General features: G+C 45.8%; 4 protein-coding genes across 5 annotated transcripts in view; 2 read left to right on the forward strand and 2 right to left on the reverse strand.

The window, feature by feature from the left end:
- The first annotated feature begins 4,463 nt into the window (after window positions 1-4,463).
- Rnf39 (ring finger protein 39) lies at window positions 4,464-10,364 on the forward strand. The gene is made up of 5 exons (XM_074082633.1): window positions 4,464-4,820; window positions 5,012-5,605; window positions 7,390-7,412; window positions 7,625-7,716; window positions 9,161-10,364. Exons 2-5 carry the CDS (start codon window positions 5,243-5,245, stop codon window positions 9,739-9,741), a joined length of 1,059 nt encoding a protein of 352 aa, XP_073938734.1. The 5' UTR covers window positions 4,464-4,820; window positions 5,012-5,242; the 3' UTR covers window positions 9,742-10,364.
- Window positions 10,365-11,312: 948 nt separating this feature from the next.
- Window positions 11,313-13,718, reverse strand: Ppp1r11 (protein phosphatase 1 regulatory inhibitor subunit 11). The gene is made up of 3 exons (XM_020182842.2): window positions 13,426-13,718; window positions 12,091-12,199; window positions 11,313-11,529 (listed from the first exon to the last, which is right to left on the reverse strand). The coding sequence occupies exons 1-3, from the start codon at window positions 13,711-13,713 to the stop codon at window positions 11,330-11,332; spliced, it is 597 nt and encodes a 198-aa protein (XP_020038431.2). The 5' UTR covers window positions 13,714-13,718; the 3' UTR covers window positions 11,313-11,329.
- A 2,208-nt stretch (window positions 13,719-15,926) lies between these two features.
- Window positions 15,927-26,079, reverse strand: part of Polr1h (RNA polymerase I subunit H) — a 37,787-nt gene continuing 27,634 nt past the window's right edge. Inside the window, exons 3-6 of the mRNA XM_020182839.2 lie at window positions 19,410-19,565; window positions 19,078-19,178; window positions 18,788-18,897; window positions 15,927-16,019 (exon numbers count right to left, since the gene is read on the reverse strand). Coding sequence (XP_020038428.2) covers window positions 15,995-16,019; window positions 18,788-18,897; window positions 19,078-19,178; window positions 19,410-19,554 — 381 coding nt within the window. The 5' untranslated portion in view covers window positions 19,555-19,565 and the 3' untranslated portion in view covers window positions 15,927-15,994. The remainder of the gene's footprint in view (window positions 16,020-18,787; window positions 18,898-19,077; window positions 19,179-19,409; window positions 19,566-26,079) is intronic.
- On the forward strand, window positions 19,848-25,523 carry LOC109698545 (putative uncharacterized protein ZNRD1-AS1). Of its 2 annotated transcripts, none has more exons than XR_012450698.1 (3): window positions 19,848-20,325; window positions 23,310-23,385; window positions 23,692-23,746. XR_012450698.1 is itself a non-coding variant. In XM_074082636.1 (3 exons), the coding sequence occupies exons 1-3, from the start codon at window positions 22,874-22,876 to the stop codon at window positions 24,436-24,438; spliced, it is 1,053 nt and encodes a 350-aa protein (XP_073938737.1). In that variant the 5' UTR covers window positions 22,766-22,873; the 3' UTR covers window positions 24,439-25,523. The 2 variants fall into 2 exon arrangements, 1 of the variants encoding a protein (XP_073938737.1); XM_074082636.1 differs by lacking the exon at window positions 19,848-20,325 and adding an exon at window positions 22,766-23,103 and having other exon boundaries at window positions 23,692-25,523.

The following is a 26,079-nucleotide window of genomic DNA, read 5'->3' on the forward strand; positions in this document are numbered from 1 at the left end:
AATTGTGGACATTTAAAGGGAAATTTAAAGGATGAAGAAGGAAGTTATCAGTGACATTGACAGGGATGTTGTTAGGAGGAAAGAGAACAAACAAGCATCCAGGATAAACTCTCAGAGAAAGATCTAAAGCTCTAAAATGTTAGATTTAAAGCAGAAGAGTCCCAGGAGAGATAGAAAACTGAAAGTAAAGACTCGGGAGCAAATATAGAAGCAATAGAGACTAGAAGAAAATCTTTGGGAAAGGTATGGTAAGTGGAAATTGAAAAAGAATCATGATTTCCTTAACTATACTTTTTATCTCCTGGGTTTTTGCTCCCAAAGATGCTTCACATTCTTTTTCCAGGCTTTTTTCACTTCTCTCTTCCTCAATCCAACCCTTTCTTCATTTACAAGTCACCTCCTTCAGAAGGCCTTTATGAACTCATTCTTACTTACTCTTCAATCTCTCAAGCAAACCCTCAACCCACTCTTCCCCCCTCAGTGCACTGCATGACGGACACACCCTATTTGCCTCATTACACTCCCTAATTCAGTAATGATAGATTTGGAGTGATGATGGATACACTTTACTTGCCTTATCATAATTCCTAAGGGCAAGGACCATGACTGCCTGTCATCCATTTCCCAAATACCTCCACATACCTACCTCTTCCCTTTGAAGGCTTAAAGACTTGTAAACTATCTAAATGGATAAGATGATACTAGTAAGGGGGAGAAGACAGATTGGAGGACAAACAAAAGGAAAGAAGGATAAAAGGGGAAGAGAAGAAGAAGGAAGGGGTAAGGTCTGTCCCACCTCCAACATTCATTAGTGTCATGCATGGATATTGTGCCATAACACAACATCACAAGTAGGTATCCTGGAAGGAGGTGGAAAGGGTGGGAGCAGTTATATGAGTGGCACCTACATGAGAAAAGGAGATGTGCATGTTAATAGAGAGGCAATACAGTCACGGTCAACTGGAACATGCAAGGCCAAGCCAACTCACACAAAATCACCTCCACCCTTCTGGCTTTCTGGAGATAGAATGTACTTGAGGAGGGATTAGCGGACCAAGTACGGTGTTTTGGGGGAGTCTAGATGGAGGGAGAAGGGCTTGAGAAGTAAGATAGTTCCTGACTGATTCTGTGTCCAAATGCCTTTTCCTTTGCTGGTGTCCTAGAACCATTAGGTGTGAACTCATGATAACCAGAGTGTAAAGGCTGAGTAAAGTTTTTAGCAGAAATCCTTCATCATCTGGTTATAGAAGGGAAATGAGATCTAGTCATTAGCTCCTGCAGCCAGACTGAGCACCAGGTCTCCTACCATAGGAGCATTCCCTAGCACTGTGTCCGGCACATGCCAGTGAGGAAGTCTATTGATTGTAGACGATGTCTTTGTCTGGCATTATAAAGTATAAGCAGAGTCAATCAAAAAATGCTCTCACTTTGCCCAATCAGTGATGAGTGATTCAACGACTGGGCAGAGGCATATGGAGACACAGTGCATCACTGTCCCATCAAGGGCAGTGAACATGAAAGTTGGGTTCCTGTTCCTATACTGCTTACCATCTGTTGGATAGAAACAACACATAGATAAACCAATCATTGCAGGCAGTGATAAAGATGACAAAGACAATAAATCTCAGTACAGAGATAACAAATTACTTTGAAGAAAACTACTTGAAATACAAGTGGTAAAGGAGTCTTCTATGGAGCTGAGTGTGCAGCTCAGTGAGAAAGCACTTGCTTAGCAATGAGCAAGGCCCGTGGTTTCCATCCCCAGCACAAAAACAAACAAACAAATAAAAAGGCGTCTCTGAATGTATTACCTTTGGGTTGAGGCCTGAATGAGATGATGGAGAGGGCCATGTGAAGCTCTGGAGTAAGAGGGCCCAACCAAAAAGAACAATGAGTGCAAGGCTATATAGTCAGATCCACCTTGGCATGTTCAAGGAATGGAAAATATAAGGCACTGCAGCTAGAACAGAAAGAAAGAAATGGGAGGGGTAGGTCCACCTGCACACCCCAGGGCATGATACCTGGGACCCATCCCCAGAAGTTCTGTTTAATTAGTCTGAGATGCCACCTGGGCATCAAAAGTTTGAAAGTTTCCCTGATGGTTCTAATGTGCAATCAAGGTTGTAAATCACTGACATGAGAAGACCTTGAGGGCCATCGTAGGGTACTTGCATTGGTGATGGTACATATGACGCTCCCGAAGGGACTCAGAGGCTTTTTCCTAATACTCCAGGCCCAGATCCTGAAATAACTCATTGTCTAGATCCAGACAGGTAGGGATGAAGCCAAGAAAATCAAACTATCCAAAGGAAAAGAGACAAAGGGGACTGATAGGAAGGCTGAGAGAGGCTGCAAAATCCAGAAAAACATGACAGTGATATGAAAAACAGACAAGTGCAGCCGGGTTTGGTGGTATATTCCTATAAATCCTAGCACTCCAGAGGCTGAGGCAGAAGGATCACAAATCTGAGGCCAGCCTGGGGCTATATAGTAAGACCCTGTCTCAAAACAAACAAACATACAAACAAACAAATAAACAACAACAGAAAACAGACAAGTGCAGACAGATCCCCAAGGTCCAGAAACTGAGAGAGAAAGGGCAAGTGTTGGCAATAATGGTGCTGATAGGTTTCAGTTCTTACTGCACCCTTAAGCTTCTGTTTTCCAGGGTCACGGTCCTGCCTCCCAGGGTCATAGTCCTGCCTCAAGTCTAGCTTGAACCCTCCTTCTGCCCCAACCTCCAATCAGCATGAACCATAAGATCCTAACCAATCAGATCATGCTGAGTCTCACTGAGGGGTATTTAAGCCCCTGCCCCTCTCTCTCTCTCTCTCTCTCTCTCTCTCTCTGCTCTCTCCCTCTCCCACCTGGCAATAAAGAATCTCTTGGCCAGTTCACTCCTCTCCACGTGGTCACTTTGGGCCTACTTTTCCAACAGCAAGTATATGTGTTAGTTTCCTACTGCTGCTGTAACAAAATCACCACAAACTTAGTGTCTTACAACAATACCACATTTATTGCCTTATAATTCTCTAGTTCACAAGTTTGGACAGGGTCTCACTGGACTAAAATCAAGGTGTCAGCAGGGTGTGGCTTCTTCTGAATGCTCTAGTAAAGAATCCATTCTCTTGGCTTTTCAGCTTCTAAAGGCTGCCACTTCCTGAAATCATGGCTCCCTTCCCCAGTCTTCAAAGCCAGCAATGTCAGGCTGAGTCCTTCTCAAGCTGCGAGCTCTCTGGTTCTCTCTTTGCTTCCACTCTCCACTTCCAAGGATCTTTGTGATTACCATGGACCCACCTAGAACGCTGGAATCGTCTCCCTACTTTAAACTCAACTGATTATCAAACATAGTTCCACTTGCAAATTAATTTCCTATTACCTAGTAGGATAACATATTCAGTTTCCAGGAATTAGAATGTGGCCTCTGGGGAGGGGGTGGGAAGTGAATTATTCTACCTACTATAGCACAGAAATGCATCTTTTGCAAAGCAGATTTTCTTCGTATCTGTAGACTTTCGCTTGAGTGTTACCTGTTTATTTTATGAGCATTGAGCTAGGATGTTTGTTCCACAATGAATGTGCATATATTTGTTTGTGTAGGTTTGTTTATCACAGTGTCATATTTGAGTACCTCCCTAATAGGTATGGGGGAGGAGGAAGAAGGGTGCCTCAGGGGGTGCCTAATAAAGTGCTACTGCTCTGTAAAGACTGACTGCTCTTGTATTGTTGTTATTGTTGACAACAAAACTAATGACAGAGTGTTCCTTTGCATGCTTTGGTTAAGCATGTCCATCTGTTCCTAAATAATCCTGGGTGTCCATGCTAGTGATATTCCATATATATGAGACTACTGTGGTATATTTGTGATGTTTACATTATGTGAGGGTATCTATCTGTAAGTTTGTGTACATTGGGCATTTGGACATCAATGAACACACAAACATGTTATACAACAGTGGTTGTGTGATCACAGGTGTAGACAACTGGAGATTTACTTATTCTCAAACCTCCAAAGATATCCAGACAGAAAGACCTGGCATGGAAGAAACAGAGAAGCTAGAAAGAGGAGAAAACAGGGAGGAAGAGAGGAGAAGAAGAGGAGAGAGGGGAGGTGGGAAAAGGATGTTGGAGGAGGAAAAGAGACAGAGAGATAGAAGTGGGGGAAGAAGGCACAAGGAAAGATCAGAAAAAAAAATGAGAAAACAGGAGGAAGTTTCAAGAATTTGCAACTAAAAAGAGGCAGGGTTGGGTCAGAGCAAGGGCACAGTCAGAAGATCTGGGTATGGCTCCACTTCTTCCCTAGCTGTAACCTTAACAAGTCCAGGTCTCTGAGTCCCAGTGAACTAATACAGTTGAAATAGATAATCTTTGGTTACCTTCGAAAGAAGGAAGCAAAGGGAAAAATGAAAATAAGAACCCACATAAAGAAAAATAGAAAGAACCAGAAATCCATAGGAAGAAAGTGAGGAAAGGCCCTGAGAGCCAATCAGAGGTAGAACTGAGAGCGCCCTACCCTGACTCCTTGAGACAGGAATGTGGGCGCCTGCTCCCACCCCTTATTCCAAAGCTTCACAGTGGCCTTAGGTCCTTAATAGGTAAGGAAGATGGAAAGTAGAGAGGCGCTGAGAATGACAGCCACACACCAACACTCAGAAGCCTGCCAAAGCCACACAAACCAGGATCCGAGCTTCCGGCCCCCAGCCCCCAGATGTAGGTGTGCCAGCCACCTGGAATGACTCACACCCTGGCAATGTGAGCACAAATGCCAAGAGCGAACCTGGGCGCCCTGCCCATCCGCACACCACAGGCCCATAGAGGAGGTAAGATCGGGATCTCCGGGGGGTGACAGGGGGCTATCCTGACCACGCATCGCTACCTTGTCCCCAGAGCGCCCCCTAGTGACCATTTCTTAGGTGTTCCATGCTCCCCACTCTCCTCCCCCAAACTTTACTGGGGGAAGCGGGAGAACCAGATGAGGTGTTTCGCAAGGCCTGATGTTTACCTCCTGCAGGAGCCTCCTCCCTCCCTATAAAGCCTGACGTGGTGGGGAGGCTCGCCAAGACTGAGGCTGGTAGAAGAGAGAGCCAATCCCAGGAGACGGGCAGAAAAGCGGCAGAAAGTTAATGCGGGAGACAGAGAGAGGGGCATCGAGTCAGCAAGCAGCAGGGGCGACCCGCCATCTGCGCTTTCGCAGGCGGTCGCGGTGGTCGCGGAAGGGGTGGCGCCCAGACCCTGGCTTCCCATGGAGGCGCCTGAGCTGGGCCCAGGGCTGGTGGAGCGTCTGGAGCAGCTGGCGACGTGTCCGCTGTGCGGGGGCCCCTTCGAGGACCCAGTACTTCTGGCGTGTGAGCACAGCTTCTGCCGCGCGTGCCTGGCCCGCTGCTGGGGGACCCCGCCGGCGATCGGCGCTGAGGCGCCCCCCACCACCTGCCCCTGTTGCGGCCTGCCGTGTCCCCGCCGCAGCCTGAGGTCTAATGTGCGGCTGGCGGTGGAGGTGCGGATCAGCCGCGGGCTGCGGGAGAAGCTGGCGGAACCTGGAGTCCGCACCGGGAGACGTCGAGGGGGCCGCATCCCGACCATGGGCTGCCTAGACCCGCACGGAGAGGTGAGGTGGTGATGCCTTCGCGGGTCCCCAGCTATTATTGCTGGGAGTGGGGGAGGCTCATGAGTTCCCTGGGGGAAGCTGGAATGGCACTTCGCGCGCCAAAACCCTTATGGAAGTTTAGGTAAGAGACGGAGCTGGGGAAAGAAAAGCAAAGAATGAGAAGGCGGGGGGTGGAGGGTGGAGGGTGGGGTGTGTGTGTGTGTGTGTGTGTTAGTGACTCGGTCCTCAAGGTGAGGAGTGCCAGGAAGAATGATGGAAAGGAGTTGACACTTGGTTCAGAGAAGAGGAGGCTGGACAGATGCCTGAGTCGTGACAGGAACTGGACAGAAAAGGTTGGAGAGGCACAGACAGGTTGGGTAGTAGATAACACGCAGAGGCCCTGGAGACCCTTGCCGCCCTTGTGAAGACCTTGCGACCCGCGGGAGCTTGGGCACGGTCGCTGCCAGGCATCTGGAAGGAGCTGAGCTGGTGGAGAGTGAGTCCGCGCGAGGAAGGTCGAGTGACCTGAGTAGGGCAAGCTGGGGACCAGGAAGGATGGTGGGAGAGGTCAGAAAAAGCCAAGGGGAGCAGGAGCCAAGGATGGGGAGGACTAAGAAAATGCTGGAGTGGAAGGGCGGAAAAACGAGGAGACTGACAGAAGATGGAAGAAGAAAGGGGAAACATATCCCAACAGCCCCTGTAGAATGGTGATAGGAGGTTGGTCCCCAACTCAGGCCCCAACTGAGCTCAGTGTTGTTATTGTTCACAGCTCCTCCCAGGTCCCCAGGCAGGGGTGGTGACAGGTGGAGGCGAGGTCTGGGAGAGCAGCCATTGGAGCCTCTGGCTTCTCTCCACATCCCAGACTTATAGTCTCCCCACCCTGCGCCCCTCCTGGGCCCAGACTCCTTGGCCACCAACCAGCCCTATTCCCTTGCCGACCCCCAGGCATCTGAGACTAGCTTCTCCCCAGCAGCCCAGCCGGTCTTGGGTCTTGCTTCCATCCTTTGAAGTCTTCACAGGTCTAATTAGTCTAGGTGTAATTCGCATAATTAGGCAAATTGCCTCTCCTCTCCTCTTTCCCCCTCCCCACCATGCTGGTCTGCTGCAGCCATCCCTGCACAGTGAAGAGAAAGGGTAGGGGGTCCTAGTATTTGGAGGGGGAGAGAATCCAGCGCCCTCTTCTGGTTCCCATGGCTCTCTCTGAGATCTGCTGGGCCTTTTGGGACACATCCAAGACCAGCTGCCTCCCTGGCCAGAGTAGAGAAACACACAAAGCAAAGAGCCCAATAAACGCCTTCTGGGCTTTTATGACAGGAGGGGAAGCAGCTTTATTGTAAGTCTTTTATATGCCAGCTCTTAGCTCAAGGGCTCTGGGTGTGTGTTTTGTCTGTGTGAGGGTGGGGAAAGAGGTGGACATTTGAGATACACTTGGGAAGGTGGATAAGAATGGATGGAGCTACAGAAAGACAGAATGGGGTTGGGGAAGCAGGAGAGGAAGCTCGGGAAGAGGATCTGAAAACTCTTGAAGACTGGAAAGGGTAAAGAGGGCATGGGGGATGGAATTAGGAGAATGAGGAAAAAGTGAGGATGGATATAACAAGAAGGAAAGGTCATGAAAGGGGAAAAGAGGAGAATGAAAGGGGGAAAGGGCATAGAGGAAACAAGTATGATGATCACTCTGAGAGGTGGGAAGGGCCATCAGTCACTCTACAGAGCTCACCTGAGGCAGGGAATTGGGATGAGGGCAAACTCACCACAGTATGAAATCTAGCACTTACATCCATGTTTTCTTCTCCTTGTCCCAGGATATGAGGAAGACATGGAGACGGTGAGTTCCACTTTTGTTTCTTCCTTTCTACTACGGGTAGGCATAGCCATCACATCTGGCTCCTGGGTCCACATCTTTAGCTCCACTTACGGGAAGGTTTTCTGGGGTGTGACCTCACCTGTTCCTGCTCCAGAAGTGAGTGGGCTAGAAGAAGGAGCATCAGAAGACAGAGTTGTCTAACGATTTCCTGACACTTCCCCTCATCTGTCCAGATTTGATGTCCCAATGCCCAAGTCATCTAACTCAGAGGAAGATCTCCCTGAAGATTACCCAGTGGTCAAAAACATGCTTCATAGACTGACAGGTAAAGAAGAAAGAAGGGAGGGAACTGAATGAGAATCTGTGCTAGGTTTGCTCCCTTCTAGCTCTCAGAAATGGCCAAGTTATTTGTGATGTCTGTATTAGTTTCTCAGGGCTGCTATATTAGAGTGCCACAAATTAGGTGATTTAAACAACGGACATTGGTCATCTCATTGAGGTGTCAGCAGTGTTAGGTTCTTCTTAAGAACTGAGGAAGAATTTGTTTCATGCCTCTCTCTTAGCTTCTAATAGCCTCAGCGATTCCTTGGTCCTTTATGCATTTATCTCTGTGTCTAAATTTCCCCTTTTTATAAGGTAGCAGTCATATTGAATTAGGACCCACCCCAATGACCTCATTTTTAACTTGATCACCTCTGTAAAGACCCTACTTCCAAATAAGGTCAATTTAGAAATATTGGGGGACTTAACATACCTTTTGTATGGGGTGGCACAGTTTAAACCCAGAACAATGTCTATCCTTAATTTCTCATATTCCTGCCATTTTCTCTCTTCTTTTTTCATACAAACAACAAATCCCTGGATGTTGTCTGACTCTCAGGAATCTCTGTTTCCTCTACCTCTATCACTCTTCTCTAGACCGGTCCCAGGACTCCAGCATTCCTTCCTTGCTCACTCCCAACGCTGTTCTCCACCCTTCTTTAAATTGCCTAGAGATGTTCCAACCTCTTAGACACCCATCATCCAATCTAATTCTGATTGCCGCTAACACCCCTAATCCAGAAATCTTTCCTTAAAGCACCTCATACATGCAAGTCCAATGGTTCTTTCTTCTGGTCCCTTTGGCTACCTGTACCTTCTCTCCTCTGCTCCACGCCCCCTGTAGAAATAGGCCTGTCCATAGCCACCTATGCCTGAGGGTGGGTGGTCTGGTTTTGCAGGATATCTTGGATTCCTCCTTTTGCCCCTTCCCTCTGTCAGTTAGGGTTCCGGTATCAGGTATCAGTCTTTTTTACTCCATCTTCTCCATCTTGCTCCCATGCCCCACCCCAGATGCTGTACTCATCTTTCCCAAGTATTAGTACTCATTCTTTCCCAAGAATGCTGCGGGTAGGCATAGCCATCACATCTGGTGATGAGTATTAGTACTCATTCTTTCCCAAGAAGTCGGCTCAGCCTCACTTTTCCTCCTCCAAACCTCAGACCAGACCTTGATCTCTGCCCTGTGCTCCCTGCCCTGGGTCAGCATGGTTCTTCCGCAAGTCCAGTTCCACAGAAGTGATGTATTAGAGCACAGGCCCGATCCTGATCTGCCCAGGCCTCCTCTTATGCCTTTGTCCTTTTAGGTCCTGCAGCCACCTTTTGAGCTGTTGTAGGGTCTCCAGCACTTAGTTTCCTACGTGTCATTCGCTGCCTATTCTCCACCCTGCCCACACTCCTGACTCCGAAGCCCCTCTCACGAGGTCCTCCCCCTGCTTCATCCTCTGCAGCGGACCTGACCCTAGACCCTGGCACCGCACACCGCGGCCTGCTCATCTCCACCGACCGCCGCAGCGTGCGTCTGGCCCCGCCAGGGACTCCGGCACCCCTTGATGGCCCTGCACGCTTCGATCAGCTGCCGGCGGTGCTGGGCGCTCAGGGCTTCGGGGCCGGCCGTCACTGCTGGGAGGTGGAGACGGCGGATGCCTCCTCCTGCAGAGACTCTTCCGGGGAGGATGAGGACGACCGGGAGAGCCGCTATGCTGTGGGCGCGGCCGGGGAGTCGGTGCAACGCAAGGGCCGCATCAGGCTGTGCCCCGCGGAGGCCGTGTGGGCCGTGGAGGGCCGCGGCGGGCGCCTGTGGGCCCTCACAGCACCCGAGCCCACCCTGCTAGGCGGCGCCGGGCCTCCGCCGCAGCGCATTCGCGTGGACTTGGACTGGGAGCGCGGCCGCGTGGCCTTCTACGACGGCCGCTCACTGGACCTGCTCTTTGCCTTCCAGGCGCCCGGCCCCTTGGGAGAGCGAGTCTTCCCGCTGCTTTGCACCTGCGACCCCCGCGCCCCACTGCGCATTGTGCCAGGAGAAGGCTGAGTCACGTCCCCAACCCCCATCACAGCATGGCCCAGCCGCCTAGGCTGCTTCCTCTTGAGTGTGGAAGTCTCCACTTGATTTCTGTGACCACGTGTCCATACTCCTATTGCAGGAGAGTATTAGTAAGCACCCTCCACACACACCAACTCACATTATTTCTTCTCTCCCAAAATAAGACCTCAACCGGCCTCTAGGTTTCCACATCTATGTCCAAAACCAAATGTGTTTTTGATTCCCACCCTCTGGGGAATCTTTTCTCTGGCCTCTTATCCTAGTACTTCCCAACTGAGTTCTCCCCTTTCTTTACCATTCCAGACCTGAATTGGGGAACAGGCTCTGCCCCATCAGTATTGGTAAGCAGCCCATGTTTACTACATAGAGGCCCTGCCTCTCTTAGCTCCAAAGGGCTCAGTGCCTGCCCTGCACATAAAACCAATGGTGCTACCTCCCCTCTTCTCAACCTGGAAATGACCCAGCTATCCCCAAACTCATCGTTGTACACAGTCTCACATCTTTCCCCATATGTATAAATGGGCCCGTATTTAACACATTTTGTGATGTTGGGTTATTTATTTTGTGCATCTGTGGCAATAAATGAGATCTCAGTGGTGGTATAGACTTAACTGATCTCTGCAACTATGCATGGCATGATGCCTGGAAAATGATAATCAGATCCCAATAAGGGGTTTGGGAGGGCCAAGAGAGCTGGACATCTGGGCTGATAAGAGACATCAAAGTCTAGGAAGAAAAGGGGTAGGAGTATAGTGCAGGGGACAGGCCCCAATCTCATTGTTCTCTCTCTGCGTTCTTCTTCTAGGGGCCCAGGCCCTGGGACTATGTTGAATATCCCTGAAGCCAAAAGGCCAAAGGCTGACAAGATAGTTGGCTCTAAGTGACCAGTCTCAAGCCAGCTTTTAAAGGGTGGGAAGAGAAGACTTGACTATTTCTTATTCATTTCCCTTTAGAGGTGTGAATGACAAAGACCTCGCTCTTCTAATTCCTTCTGAGAATAGAAAGGGGTATGCAGGAGGGGAAGGGTTAGGAGTCCTGTGGTCTCTCATATGCCTTTACATCCCACAGGCAAGGACTAAGAATGAGGACTATATAAATGCATAAGTGGAAGAACTCTAAGCCAGTATTAATAAGCATAGCTGGGGCAAGATTGCCTGGAATCTGACTGGGACCCTGGCAGTGAAAGCTGGGATTGCTGGAAACCCAATTTAAATGTTTGGGACTCAAGTTGAGGATGCAGGGGCTAAGACAACTGAATCCCAGGATAGGCAGTTTGGCAGTGAGAACAAAGGGAACAGACTGGGACCAAGATGCCTAGATCCTTGCAAAAGTGGGAACTAGGGGTGGGGGTGTGGGGAGAAACGAGGGCTGGGAGAACCCCAAAGCCTGGGTTCTGGAATAGCAGCAAGTCAGAATTCAGGATCTTGGTCCACCTACCTCTTCCTCTTCTCCCTAACAGGCAGGAGAGAGGGAAGGAGGTGGCTGGAGAAGGGATCAAACCATGGGTTTAGTCCCCAGGTAGCCACATGGATACATTCAGGGCCAGACAGACACAGGAATGGTGGAGGAGAGGAATTTAGTGCTGCATTGGCCCTGGAGGTGGCTGGGAGGGGTCAGGAGGCTGGGGAGGAGTTGTGGGGATCGGTCCTGGAGTTGTAGGACGCCGTCCTTTACGGTGGCCCCGTACACAGTGTGTATGACCACAGCCTTCCTCTTCCTCTTCACTCTCAGTGGAGCTCTCGCCAAAGGCCCGAGGTTTCTCATAAATACAGCAGCCTGGATTTAGAGGGAGGATCCCAGTTAAAAAGAGGAAGAATAAGATGTTCAGTCAGAGCTGGGCATGGTGGTGCACAGCTGTAACCCTAGCAGTCAGGATCCTGAGGTAGGAGAATCGAGAGTTCAAGGATTGGGCTACAGAGTGAGTTCTAAGCCAGCCTGGGCTATATACAGCAAGACCCTGACTCACAAAAAAGATGTTCAGTCAGTTTCGTTCCCACTGGATCTCTGGAAATTGTCTCCTCCTCCCTTCTAACATCTCCATCCCCCAGGGACTCAGGCACTCACCCACTTGTTCCTTTACAGAGCCAAGAAACTGAAGCCCTACTTCTCTAACCTCAGATACCTCTTGCTGTCAGCCCTTGGTACCTCACAGTTCTAATCCCACCCTACCTGTTTCCCTCTAACTTTAGCCTCTTTTCCCTAGAACTGCCAAGAGAACCACCAAGAAAGTGACATAATAGTAAGCATCTGGGGGCTTGTAGGAGACCAGTGAACATGAAAAGGTAGACAATATGCAGAAGGGAGGTCCAGGGCTACTGTGGGCCCACAATTACTTACATTTTGATGAGCGGCGTCCCATGTGTTCATTATCCACAGTGTCACTTGTCCATTCCACCTTTTTCTCTGGCTTCCGTTTCCGAAGTTTGATGGTTAGGCTCCGGTTCTCCTAGAAGGTTAAGAGTTATGGGCATATCTCTCTAGTCTTCTACTGACCTTTTCCATTCCTTCCCAGGGGACCTCCTCTCCCCTTCCCCAGCTCAATTAGTACCACACACATAGCACCAGAGGAGCCAAGTACTGGGAGAAGATAAAATAGAACCAGTCTTTAACCTCAGGGAGTCCTTGAGAGTATTATTTCCTGCTCTTGATAACCACTAGTATCCAGAGAAGACACAATTCCTAACCTAGGGAAGGTCTCAGCAAATCTTCAAAGGAAAATATAATCCTCCATGTTTGTCTTCCTCCCCACATCATCCTTGGTGGTATTAACAATAAATGAAAATTACTTCCTCAGTCCCCAGTGACTAATCTTTGATCTCTCTTACTTTTTCCAGACCCCTAGCACTCCTTTTCCCATTCAAAAAACAAAAAAAAAACTTGGTCATAGTGACACACCCTGTAATCTCAGCACCTGGGAGGCTGAGGCAGGAGGATTGTAGATTCCACGTCAGCCTGAACAATTTAGCAAGACCATTTCCAAAACAAAAAGCCAACACCCCACCCCCCAAAAAACCAAAACAACACAAAAAGACCTTTATTCTTACCTCTCTCATCTTCGAGCCCTCCCTATCTCTTACCCACCTATTATCTAGCATCCTAGCATCTCTGGTAGCAATCATTACTAAACTACTAAACTCCCTTAATCCAGAGATTATTAAACCCAGTGCAAATTCTGTCTTTGAAAGCAATTTAACCTGTATTTGTTTCCCCATTTACATCTCCCCACTTCATCTTATTTTCTTGCTTCCTCATTCCCTCTACTCTCTTTGACATTCATTCATTCAAAAACTATTTATTGATAAGTATGCTTCTGGTCAAATTCCCCTACACCTGGCCTCAAACCATGCATTCTTTGGCAGCCTTTCATTTACTTCCAGCACCTTCCTAACTCAATCCCAGAATTCCTTTTATTACTTAAACCGACCACCCCCCAACCAGCAACATCTACATCCTACGTGTAACTTCCTATTACATGTTCCTTGATCAGCCTCCTGCACCATCTCTGCCAATCCAAACATCTCCAGTCCCTCGCGATTCTCTAGACAGTCAACCATACACCTCCCAGATTCCCAACTTTCCAAAGCCCTGTCCCCTCCCTCCCGGTATCTCCCAGACCCCTAAACAGCACAGCACCGCACCACCACCACCACCACCCCCCTCCGCCTTTCTCACGGGCTCGGTTGTCACGGTAACCGTTGTCTCAGTGACGGTCTCACTCAGCCCAGCCCCTGCCTCGGCCATGGCTAAGGCTGGGAAAAAGGAGGCGGGGAGGAAGGGGGGGATGAGACGCCCCTCCCTTTTTCCGTGTCTTTGAGTTCTAGGAGAATCGGTATCCGATTCAGAGTAGTAGCCAAGATCCTCTGCCTGCTTTTTCTCCCCCTCCTCCAGGGCCTCTGCTTCCCCACTGGGGATAACCTGTCCAACCCCACTTCCGGCCTCCCACTTCCGGGTGTGACGCATTCTGCAGTCCCTCGTTTCCCTTCTCCAGTACCACTACGTCAAAGCTAGGCGTCGCCAGCTTAGTTCCGCCGTAATATGACAGCGCGCAGGCGCCAGAAGAAGGCAGAAACAAATGTGGCGCAAGGGGCGTCATTGCGGGTGTGGGAGGAGGGGCGTCCCGGGCAGCCCGCACCGCAGACGAGCCAGAGCTGGAAGGGACGCCGAGAGCAGGCACGGGGACTGTGCGCCAGGTGGAAGGCCACAGCTGAGGCCCTCTCCCCTTCACCCGTAACCCTGGGTGGGTGGGGAGCGCGGGGAAATAGGTGCAATAATGTCCCTATCGTACCAATTCCCATTTCCTTATTGTTCCGTGTGGGTTTAATGAAACGGGACTTGGGAACATTTGGTAACACTCGATTAAGAACCAAGCAGTCTGGGTTCTAGTCTTCGCCTTGTGCCTGTGCCTGTGCGTGTGCGTGTTTTGCGATACTGGGGCTTGAACTCAGGGCCTTCGCCTTGAGCCACTCCACCAGCCCTATTTTGAAGGATTTTTCGAGATAGGGTCTCGTGGAACTATTTGCCTGGGCTGACTTTGAACCTCGATCCTCCTCATCTCTGCCTCCTGAGCAGCTAGGATTACTGGCCTGAGCGCCTGTGTGTATTGGAGCAGGCTACTTAATGCACCTTCAATTTGGATTTTTGGTCACTATGTCACACCTTGAAGATAGAGATGTTGACACATCCTGCCTTTTCTCCCTCACTGATGGAAAAGACAGGCATGCTCAAAATTGACCAAAATATCAGACACTGAGGAATTAACACAAGTAAACCTGATTTATGAAACTCAAGTTTAGTTACATACTGCCAACATACTCTCTAGGGTGGAAGAGAGATTAAGTGGAAAACTTAAGTCATTTTTTAAAAAATGCACATTTCTCAGGGAGCAAAAGAAAGTAGTAAAAGAAGAGACTGAGCTGGAACATCTGCAATCCCAGCTACTCCTGAGGTAGGAGGTTAGCCAGGGCAAAGTTAGAGACATAGATCAAGTGATAGAGTGAAAGGCTTAAAGTGCGATGGAAACAGATTTCTGATTTGGGGAATGGGTCAGGAGAATCAACCACCAGAACTCAAATGTGAGGAATTCTGCCCTACCCATCTCTGCAAATTGCTGTAGGGGTTAAACAAGATAGTGTAATGTTTGGAGCTCTGAATATATATAGGGCCACACAATTACAAGATAATGAGTTACTTTAATCCCTTCATCACCATCTAAGCTAAAGAATGAAGGAATACTGAGTCCCAGAATTGAAATTTGAGTATATTAATGTTGTGCCTGAACTATGAATTTATTCCCTTTGGTTTATGGGTTGGGGGTGTGGCTCAAAAGTATGAGACCCTGAGTTCAAACCCAGCACTGCCAAAAAGAACTTTTGGTTCAAATTGAAAAAAAAAAATAAGCCCCAAACATTTCAGGATGTACAGTATAGCCCCTTGAAAACCATTATCTCCACACATCCATACACAAGCAGATATATAATTTATCTGTGTGGACTGGGATTATTGTGAATTTTACTATTCTCTTTCTATACAAGAATCTATCACAATGAATATATATTTATCCCAAGAATAAAACAATTTCCAGTGTCTACTTTTAGCTAGTAAATAAGGGTATTCCTTGATTTGGAATTTTCTGGTATCCAAATTTATATACTAGATATATCTGGTTAAATTTTATTCAATTTCTCTCACTATCCAAATTCTCAGTTTTTGTTTCCCTATGCTCAGGAACAAGATTTAGATAGAGAGGGAATATTTGTAATTGCTTTTTTTTTTTGTGGTACTGGGGTTTGAACTCAGGGCCTACACGTTGAACCACTCCTCCAGCCTTTTTTAGTGATGAGTTTTTTCAAGATAGGATCTTCAGAACTATTTGCCTGGGCTGGCTTCAATTTCGATTCTCCTGATATCTGCCTCCTGGCATGAGCCACCAGCACCTGACTATAATTGCTTTTTTTTAAAATATTAGCCTCATTCTTGGCACAATTATTTTGCTAGTGTGTGTGTTTTCCTTACAAACATCTCTCTGATTTGGAATAAGATTATAAAAAACATGTCAAGGTTTTATAGAAAAATATAACTTTAATAAACTAAACTAGAGGTGGGAGTACTCATGTGATGATCAGACACTCCTCCAATAGCAACACACCACAACCAGAGAGGACGGACAAGGCATCTAAGAACCAATATCCTTTACTTCCGAGGAATAGGAGGGAGGTATTGTTGGGTAGCCCAGAAAAAAGGATCAAGAGTCTTCTTTTTCCTGAAACCTATGGAGAAAGAGAGAATGTTATATTAACCAAATGAAGAGTTTCTAGCAGTATAAGATGAGATACTCAGTTATATAACCAAAGAAGGACTTTTATTTATTTATGACACTGTAGAAGGCTAGTTTCCTAAACAATCTGCCACCTTCAAAGTAACTAAAAATGCTGGGATTAACACATCTAATTATCAACTTGAAGGATAGCAAAGATTTCTTTAGGACGCAAAAAACTCTAGCCAATAGTTTTTTAAAAGGATAAACTGAACCTCATAAAAACTAAAAGCTTTTTAGAGTTGGGTATTGTTGCATATGCCTATAATCCTCTGCCATACTCAGTAGGCAGAGGCAGGAGGATGTTGAGGTCAAGACCAGCGTAAGCTACATCGTGAGATTCTTTAAAACAAAACAAAAAACACAAATGATGATTCCATAGTTCTAGTTCTAAAAAACATATAGACTAAAATCATCCAAAAAAAGGTTGACAGAGTGGCTCAAGTGGTAGAGTGCCTGCCTAGCAAACATGAGGCCCTGAGTTCAAATTCCACTTAAAAAAAAAAAAGGGCAGGTGGGGGAAGCACCATGAGAGTCTGAAGAAATAGCAGACAGCATGATGTGGGAAACCCTCAGGACCCCCAAAGCCTCTTGGAAAGGAGCGGAGTCACTGTAGCTTTTGTGCAACAGCCCTAAGAGAGATTGCAACAGTCCAAAAGGATAGTTGCTGAACAACCCTGTTCTCTCTCTGCATTGGACTGGGAAAACCCGGTCCTGAGAACATGATGTTCTGCACTTGGGCTCCTAGCCATAGCAACGTGACCAACGTGACAACTAATTCTAGTACAGAGGTCAAGGGAAACCTGGGTACTGCCATGTACTCCTTCCTGCTTGTCTGCACTGCTTAAGTACTCTCTGCAGAAGATAAACACACCATTGCTGCCCGGCACAAGCCTGAGTTCGTGTCGTTATTCCCGCTCGAGCACCCAAGGCCAGAGTAGGAGCCCCCACTGTAGGTGGACTGCAGCAGCATGAGACCCACAAAAATAGGATATAAGAAGATAAACATTTTTAATATACATTTAAAGAATAAAAAGTACAATTTAAAATGATTAAGGAGTTGGGAATTATTAAACTGAGGAGATTTGAAAATATAGTAGGACTCAATATTAAAAAGAAATAATAGAAATAAATTGAAGACAAAATTAGTGACTAGAAGAGAGATGAGGAGAAATTACCTAGAAGGCAGCATAAAGAGAAATGAGAAGCTGGGTGCTGATAACTCACACCTGTAGCTACTGGGGAGGCAGAAATCAGAAGGATCAAGGTCCACCAGCCCAGACAAATAGTTCTCAAGACCCTATCTCACAAATACCCAGCACAAAAAAGGGCTGGTGGAGTGGCTCAATGGTAGAGTATCTGCCTAGCAAGTGTGAAGCCCTGAGTTCAAACTCTAGTCCTACAAAAAATAAAATAAAATGGAAAATATGAAAGACAAGGTAAGATAAGTGGAGACTACAAAAAAGGTGTAATAAACAACTAATTAGAGCTTTAGAATGTGAGAACTGAGAACACAGGGAGGGACAATATTAAATAATTTCCATGATTGATGAAAAATAAATCAATTCTGAGCTTCAGAAAATCTAATAAATCCCAAACAGGATAAAAAAAATAGGGCCTGGAGTGTAGCTACATGGTAGAGTGCTTGCCTAGCATGCTGGAGGCCCTGGGTACCAACACACAGCACTGCAGGTGGAAAATATGAAAGCCACATCTTGATATACTGTAGTGGAACTGCAAAACACCAAAGACAAAAAACAGTTCTTAAAAAAATTCATAGAGCCAGCTGCTCCAGATGGCGCTCACCTATAATTCTAGCTACTTGGGTGGCTGAGATAGGGAAGATGGTGGTTCAAGTTCAGCCCAAATAGTTCTGAGACCCCATCTTCAGAATAGCCAGAGCAAATGGACTGGAGGTGTGGCTCAAGCTGTAGAGCACCCCCTTTCCAAGTGTGAAGCCCATATTCTTTAAGTCATGCCTAGCTCTCACCAAAATAAAACTACCTTGACTGCAGTTGATTCCAGCATAGCATGAAGATCACTAAGCAATACCTGCCTTATATGGTCTTAACTTTCCTTTTAAGATTTAGTTCACTGGCTATAAAAAGGGTAAGAAAAACGTCACTTTTAAAAAATAAAAAAGTGCCAGGCACAGGCAGCTCATGCCTGTAATCCTATCTACTCAGGAAGCAGAGATCAGGAAGATCATGGTTGGAAGGCAACCCAGGCAAATAGAGAGCCTATCTCGAAAAAACTGGTCACAAAAGGGCTGCTGGAGTGGCTCAAAGTGTAGGCCCTGAGTTCAAACCCCAGCATCACACAAATAAATAAATAAATAATTTAAAAATAAGTGACTAATCTCCTTTTTAAGGATGGGGCCAAAGAAAACAATTGTTTAGTACAAGAAATCTGCACTGAGGCCAGGCATGGATGCTCAATTTGTAATCCCAGCTAATCAGGAGGTAGGTGGATGGCTGTCTGAGGTCTATTGGGGCAAAAATTCAAGACTATGAGAAAAATAACTAAAGCAAAAAAGGGCTGGGATTGTGGCTCAAGTAGTAGAACTAAAGCACAGAGGCCCTGAATTCAAACCCCAGTGTGTGTATATGTGTGTGTCTGTGTGTGTGTGTGTCTAAGGGAGGGTCATAGGGGAAGGAGATTGTCACTTAATTTTTAAGTTAGCAAATAGAAAGGGCAGAGGGAGGGGAAAAGGACACCCACTTGCAGCTGGTACAGGTGTAGAAGACAGTCTGCCCTTCATCGGCGGATCGCATCTGTCTGGTGTGGTATGCCATTCCTTCATGACCACAACGAGAGCAGCGCCTGTCAATCTGGGAAGAAACTGGAGTATCAGGAAGACCAATATCTCCCTATTTTTCACAGAAATCAGGCCATAAGACCTCTCAGATGTCCTTGATCTAAAGTCACCTTCCACCCCACCCCCATCCTCCAGCCCCGATCTCTGCAATCATCCCTCCATTTCTTTCCCGTCCTTGAACTTATTATCTTACCACTGGTCCCTGGAACTCGGGTCCTTCCTCCACAGACATGGGCATGACTGTTCCCAGTTTGTGGAACACAACTGAGGTCTTCACAACCTTCCCTTCGAAGTCTGCACGGGCAGTGAAAACTTATTGTGGAAACAAGCCGAGGCAACTAACTCCCGCAACGCCCTGAGGGTTGGGGCAAGAGGCCCCACATCCTTCCCTTCGGGTATCTTCGCTAGGCCAAGTGTGCAAGCGCTGGATTCCCGCTCTAGGGCTCCTAAGGCCCACCCCGTCCAACCGTCTGGAGGTCCCCAAGCCTCAGACCCTTCCCCTCCCGCCGTCGCAGGGACACCCACCCCGCACGTTGACGGCGAAGCCACAGCGAATACAGGTGACCGTATTCTGAGCCCCGGGCAGGGGTAGGACCGAGCCGCAATCCGGACAGAAATCCAAGTCCGACTGAAAGCTGGAGCAGGTGCTGGCGAGGTCCATGACCGACATGTGCTCGAGGGCTGGAAGGGAAGGAGGAGAGGGGAGAGGAGGAGGGAGAGAGAGAGAGAGAGACTCCTCCGACTCAGGAGTTATTCCTAGGTCCCAGGATGAGAGCCTTTCTCTCACTTACACCTCCTTTCTCTACCAGCTAAGGCGTCCAAACGTCAGGAATGCGGAGCCTAAGGCGCCGCAGGAAGTGGTGCCCTGGCTGGGGCTGACTACAGCTCAGCTCTGCGACTCCACCGGCTGGAGCGCCCGCTAAGGAAAGGCTGCGGGGCAGCGAGAGCGCCTGTTGGGCTGGAGCGTCAACACGTCTGTCTGGGCGACAATTTGGTCGTGACGTCATAATTAATTGCGAACCTTATCCCTCAGAGCCTTGAGGAGGAAGCGGAGCCCTTCAGAAAGGAAGGTTGTGACGCGACGTTTAACCTGGTACTGTGACGTACAATAAGAAAAACGAGAAGCAGCACGGAAGTCCGCCACTTTTCCCGCTAGGACCCAATCCTGAGATACTGATTTCTTTTTGTTCTGCATCCTACGGAGACTTAGTCACGGGGGACGACTCCCTGAATACCGTACTGACTAGCGCATAAGGAGGTCGTTGGTCAGAGAACTACAACTCCCACCGTTCCTAGACGGTTTCTTCTTTGCGGCTGCGCATTGGTTAAAAACAAAGCTAAGCATTCTGGTCCTTACTGTTCTGGTAGCCTAGCAGGTCCTTTCTCCAGAAGCCAGCCTCTCTCGCGTTCTTTGCGGGGCAGTTCAGGGCACTTGAAAGGGGTGAGTCAACTTATTGAGAGGCAGGCAGTAGTGGGGGTGAAGGCAGGCGAGGGACGCTTTAGTCTCGCCAGGACGAAAAGAAGCAGGGCTAAGTGGAACATTTGTCGAGGATTGTGGAGGTGGTGGAACAAAGAGATTAGGGCTCCTCATTCTTAAAGCTCCTGCCAGATGAGGGAGAGTAGCGTTAAGTCAAGAGTGCCCCTTAGGATTTCATAAAACAGGTCAGTTTGGTTTTAACTGCAAATCATCTTCCATTATCCCCTCCCCCATTCCACCTCCCATTCATCCAACTCTAAATTATTGTCATCCATTAGGTGAACAGTTGACCTTCCCCTAATCTTTTATGAAGTGTGAAGATATATATCTTTAGAAAATCTTGTTTTCATTTATTTGTAACTTACAATGTAAGTAGAAACTTACCTAGAAGCGAAGTTCCTTAGGTCCTTCCTAGCCTCCCCACAACCACCCAACCTGACAGATGTGCTAAGTAACTTCATATAAAAGTTCTGGACCCTTCACGATATTCTTTTTTGAAGGAAACAAGCTGTGGTCTTTCCTTGGATGCGACCCCCATCTGCCTTTCTGTACAATAAATGTGAGACAACATCATAATGAAGGGGTTAAAATTCTCAGCCGCTGAAGAGTGACAAGTTCCATAATTTCACTTAACCATGAAACTGGACGTCATTTGTTTATCTTGCAAAGGGAGATCTGTTGTTGAGCACGGATAATATTTTTTATTTTCACTTCTCTGTGTGTCTTTCTCGAGATTGAAATTAGCCCTCGTCCTCACTTCCACTTTTATTGATTGATTCGTTGGTTGACTGCAGTGCTGCATAGCAAACCCAAGGCCTGGGGCATGCTAGGCAAGTACTTTCCTACTGAGCTACATCCCAGCTCAGTATGAGCTACATTCCCCCCTCCCATATTCTCCTCTTTATAGTTTCATATTCAGCAAACACATACCATGAGTTGAATACTATCCTAATGCAGTAAAGGAACGCAAGCATTATAAGGCATGGCCCTTTCCCAACAAAAGCTCACAATCTGTCCAATAAACATCAAGCACCTATGCCAGGCTTTGAGCCAAGGCTGGGACCGTAGGGTTGAAATCTGTTTTCTGACTCAAAGAACACAAACGAAATATTAGAACACAATGAAATGCAGTAATAAGTACAAAATCCTTGGTCAGGCATGTAAAACATGGCTATAAACTTCAAAGAAGACTGGTAAATGCTTTAATAAAAAGACAGATGCAATGTTAAATTGGGAGAAGCTTAGATATTGTGTGACAAGGATAATAAAATTTAAAAAATCAAACTTTGAGAATTTGAGATTATAGAGTAATGTTAAGTTCCATACTAGATGTTATATGCTAAGAGATGAAAGTAAGATGGTATTTATTATTTATTTATTTTTGGGGCACATCTGAGATTTGAATTCAGGGCCTCATGCTTGCTAGGCAGGAGCTCCACCACTTGAGTCACTCCACCAGCCCTGTTTTTGTGTTGGATATTTTCAAGATAGAATCTCGGGAACAATTCCCTGGGCTGGCTTCAACACTGGATCCTCCTGACCTCTGCCTCCTAGGATTACAGGTGTAAGCCACTGGACCTGTCCAAGTTGGTCATTTTTTATTTTTTTTAATTTTATTTTATCATTTTTACATTTACTTACGTGTATATACATTATTTGGGCCACCTCCCCCCCAAGATGGTCATTTTTAATGACCAAATGGTATATATAGACAAATAATAATGTGCCTAAGTAGTCAGACTAAGCATTCAGTATCAGATTCTCTTCATTAATGTAGACAAAGTGTAGATATACAATATAGTTCACACCTTTGTAAGACTAAGTTTCAACATCAAAATATTAAGTTATATATGAATACAGACCCCCCACAATGAAAGCTATGATTGGTTTTCAGATGAGTTGTAGAAATAAAAAATAAGTGCTTAGAGGAAGGCAAAATCACTGACAGAAGACTAGGAAGACTTTATAGAGAATGCTTGATTTGTAAAACACAAATAGCTCCCATTATTGAGAACTTACCTTATATCAATCATTGTGTCTCTATATCTAATCCATATTCATTCTTTACATCCAAGGGAAGTTTTTGTCTTACATCTCCATTTTATACATGAGGAAACTAACACAGATGTGACTTTCCCTAAGTCACACACCCAGGATGTAGTGGAATTGTGGTTCACATTTAGCCCTATCAGTCTCCAAAGCCTCTTTTAACTATAAATGATATACATCACAGAGATGTATGCCAGGCATTTTCAGGGCTTAAATACCTCACAGTATACTCAGGTTAGACCAGGGATGACACATAAAAGTTAAATTGGTAGTCTTCTCTTGTGGTGCCACCAGCTTGCTCTATAAATAAACCCAGAGGAGCTACAAATTCCCAGCCTGAGGGGCTCAACAGGGAATGGTCTCATAATGGACTTAGGGTGAAGGATGATTGGTAGCAGAAGGCAACCAAGCAGAGGGGTGACAATAAGAACAGAATTTCAGCACAAAACATTAGAAAGCAGAGATGCTGTATGTGCTGATAGAGGCACAGAGGGCCCAGCTCGAGAAACTGCAAAACAACAACGGACTGCTAAAACTGGGGTCTAGAATTTTCTCAGAAAACAAAGGATGCTTGGAGGATGAACAATCTGACAAAGATGTAGTTGGGCAATACCTCGCCAAGGAACCTGTTTCTTCCCTCTCCCAAACCCAAATACAAGATTTGGAATGGTTCACACTGAGTCCACAGAAGAAGTATGCTTTTAGTTCATATGGAAGGAATGATCCTCCTCTTATTAAAAGAGTGTTCATTATTGCCACCATAAGAATACAGTGGCTTCCAAAGGGGGAATGGCCCTTGTTCTGGGCCAAATTGATATGGTTCTTTGACTTAGATGGTTGGTGAGCAGATATGTTGCATCTCCCACATTCTAATCTACCTTTGGATTTTTATCTTCCAGATTGGCCTGGGCTAAAGCATCTAAAGACCCTAGGATTGCTGCAGGTCAACAGTCTCCACTGGAGAAAAAGATATTGGTAAATAAATCATCTTCAAATCATATAGTTTGGAACTACTTAGAGAAGGTTTAAAATCCTTCTGCCCAAGTAACACCTTCACCTTTCAATATTGGCCAGTGAAACTAGTTATTGATTGGTGGTGGGTATTTCATACTTTCAGAGCTCCTAGCCTTACCTGGGAGTGAAGAGAGTAAAATTAAAATGATTTCGCTAGGGTAAATAAAAGAACAAGTATCTTTTCCTGGTGTTAATAAGGATTGTAGGCTCCTGTGTTCAAAGGAAAAAGGTGATCACATTCTAAAATTCTGAACCTCACTTTAACAGAATCTAGGTGGTGTACATACAAAAGCAGCAAGACACTTGATAACTCAAAAATGGCAAGAGGAATATGAGACACTCTCTAGGGAGCAAGCTCTTTCTCTTGACTACTGGCTTGCCAAAGCAGAGTCCTATTATAATAAAAGAATATTGGAAATGATGAAAGAAGAGAGATGCAAGGATATGAAGATGAAAATGTTGAGGGAAACAACACAAAACATAGAGGAACAAAAACAGAACTACTGGGTACCCGAGAGAGAGAGGAAACAAATAGAAAGACACATACATCGAACAGGACAGGCCAGAGAATTTAAGAACAAAACTTGTAAACCAAGACCCCTCAGTGAAACAGTATTACCAAAAATCATGCCGGCAAAGCACGTCATTCCAAAAGAACAGAGGAGAAAGCAGGTAAATGAGAGGGAACAGAGACAAATTAAAGATCATCAGGACCGTATGATTCGAGGAAGAGAAATTATAGAGCAAAAACTCGAGGAAAGAATCTTGAGAAAAAGCCAGAGCCACCCACCTCCACATGAGAAGCGTGAGAGAGTAAAGAAAGAGATAAAAGAGTTTGAAAAAGTTATTGCATATCCACTTTTCCAGCCATGCAGAAGTCCAATTAAAGTGAATCTTCTTATGGAAAAGTCTCAGAATAGAGAGGAAGTAAGTACAGTTGTAAAACCACATCAAAGAAAATTCTTGGCTGTGCCACCTTTTTTGAGAAGTCAAATGGAACAGATGAAAAATTAGTAAAGTTTCAATGCATTTGTGATGAAATAGTGTCTCTTAAAGGAACCATTTTTTTTTCTAGTTGTCTTTCCTAAGGTCAGTGAATAGTCTCTGGAACTGGAGAAAAAAAGATCATTATTTGAATTCCTTTTCAGGCATTTCATGAATTTTCCTTTCTTTGGGGTTCTGTTATTGGAGAATTATTGCATTCTCAAGGGATGTTGCATTCACTTTTTTATATTTCCCTCTCTCTCTCTCTCTCTCTGTGGTACTGGGGTTTGAACTCAGGGCTTCACATTTGTTAGTCAGGTGCTCTATCACTTGAGCCATTCCTCCAACCCTGCTTTGTGTTGAGTATTTTCTCTTTTTTTGGTATGTATTTGCTTTTATTAACATGATCACAATATTATTTCCATACACTTTAATAATATGTTCTTAGTATCATAAGACATTCAGTTAATATTCAAATCTCTAGTGATCTCATAAATATCATCATTTTGAGAGTTTGTTTGAACCAAATCAAAACAAGACTTCTTGAGATTGATTGCAGTAAATCTAAGGTCATATTTGACAAGCTTTCCTTTTTTATTTCCTTCTTTTCTTTTGCAGAGTGAACAAATAGGGTTGTAGAGTTTCCCTTGGTTTGGATTTTGCTGATTGGATCTATGTGTTGTTTCTATGGTTCTCTGTACTGTGTGCATTGTACCACCAGAGAGTTGCATCCTGAGGCCTGATAAGTTTGATATCTCATCTCCATTTATCCCCCTCTCATTTGGTGATAATAGCAGCTGTTGGTTATCAATGGCTAGACACACTTCATTTGCAACTGCAAAATGCTAATACTTTAATTCACTGTTCCTTCTTCACTGATTACCTTCCATAAAGAGAAAATTGCTCCATCTATAGTTTAGCAGCACCATAATGCAATTTTGTAGGAAAGCAAGATAGATACTTGATCCTTTACCTTTAGGTTGTTTTACATTCATTATAGTTTTAAATTAAAGAGTAGTTTTTCTAGTGTTCTTCAATAGTGACTGGTTTTCCTTATGTCTTTTTGTTAATTTCATTATGAACTTGAGATTTAAGTTTTTTGTAGTCCATTAGGATTATCCATTTTGATTATTGTTGTACTGGGGGTACATTGTGACATTTACAAAAGTTCTTATGATATATCACAGTTGAATTCACCTCTTCCATCATTCTTAGGTTGGGCATTTTCGAGATAGGATCTCTCAAACTATTTGCCCGGGCTGGCTTCAAATGTGATCCTCCTGGTTACTGCCTCCTGAGTTGTGAGGATTATGGGTGAGAGCCACTGGTGCCTAGCCTTTTTCATATTTCTTGTTCTATACATTGATATCTATGCATGTATTATAACAGCTACCTTTTCTATTTTTATAGGTTCTTTTTTTCTGTAGAGAGAAGCTTTTTCTTAGAGATGAATGATAGTGTGGTTAGTTGGGTATAATGTCTTGTGTTTGAGTCTGGGTGGACTTAGTAATGTGATTGCTGCAATTTCTTTAGCTATAATTAGTGATGCCTGCAGTTTTGTCAATGGTGTAGGCTGTGGATATTTGAGACTGGTATGGAATGGTGTGATTTTGCTAGGGTTCAAACCACGAACCCTAGCTGTCAGGCTGTCATGCTATGTGTGGACACCTG

This window comes from Castor canadensis, chromosome 8, assembly GCF_047511655.1.
Source record: "Castor canadensis chromosome 8, mCasCan1.hap1v2, whole genome shotgun sequence".
NCBI lineage: Eukaryota > Metazoa > Chordata > Mammalia > Rodentia > Castoridae > Castor > Castor canadensis.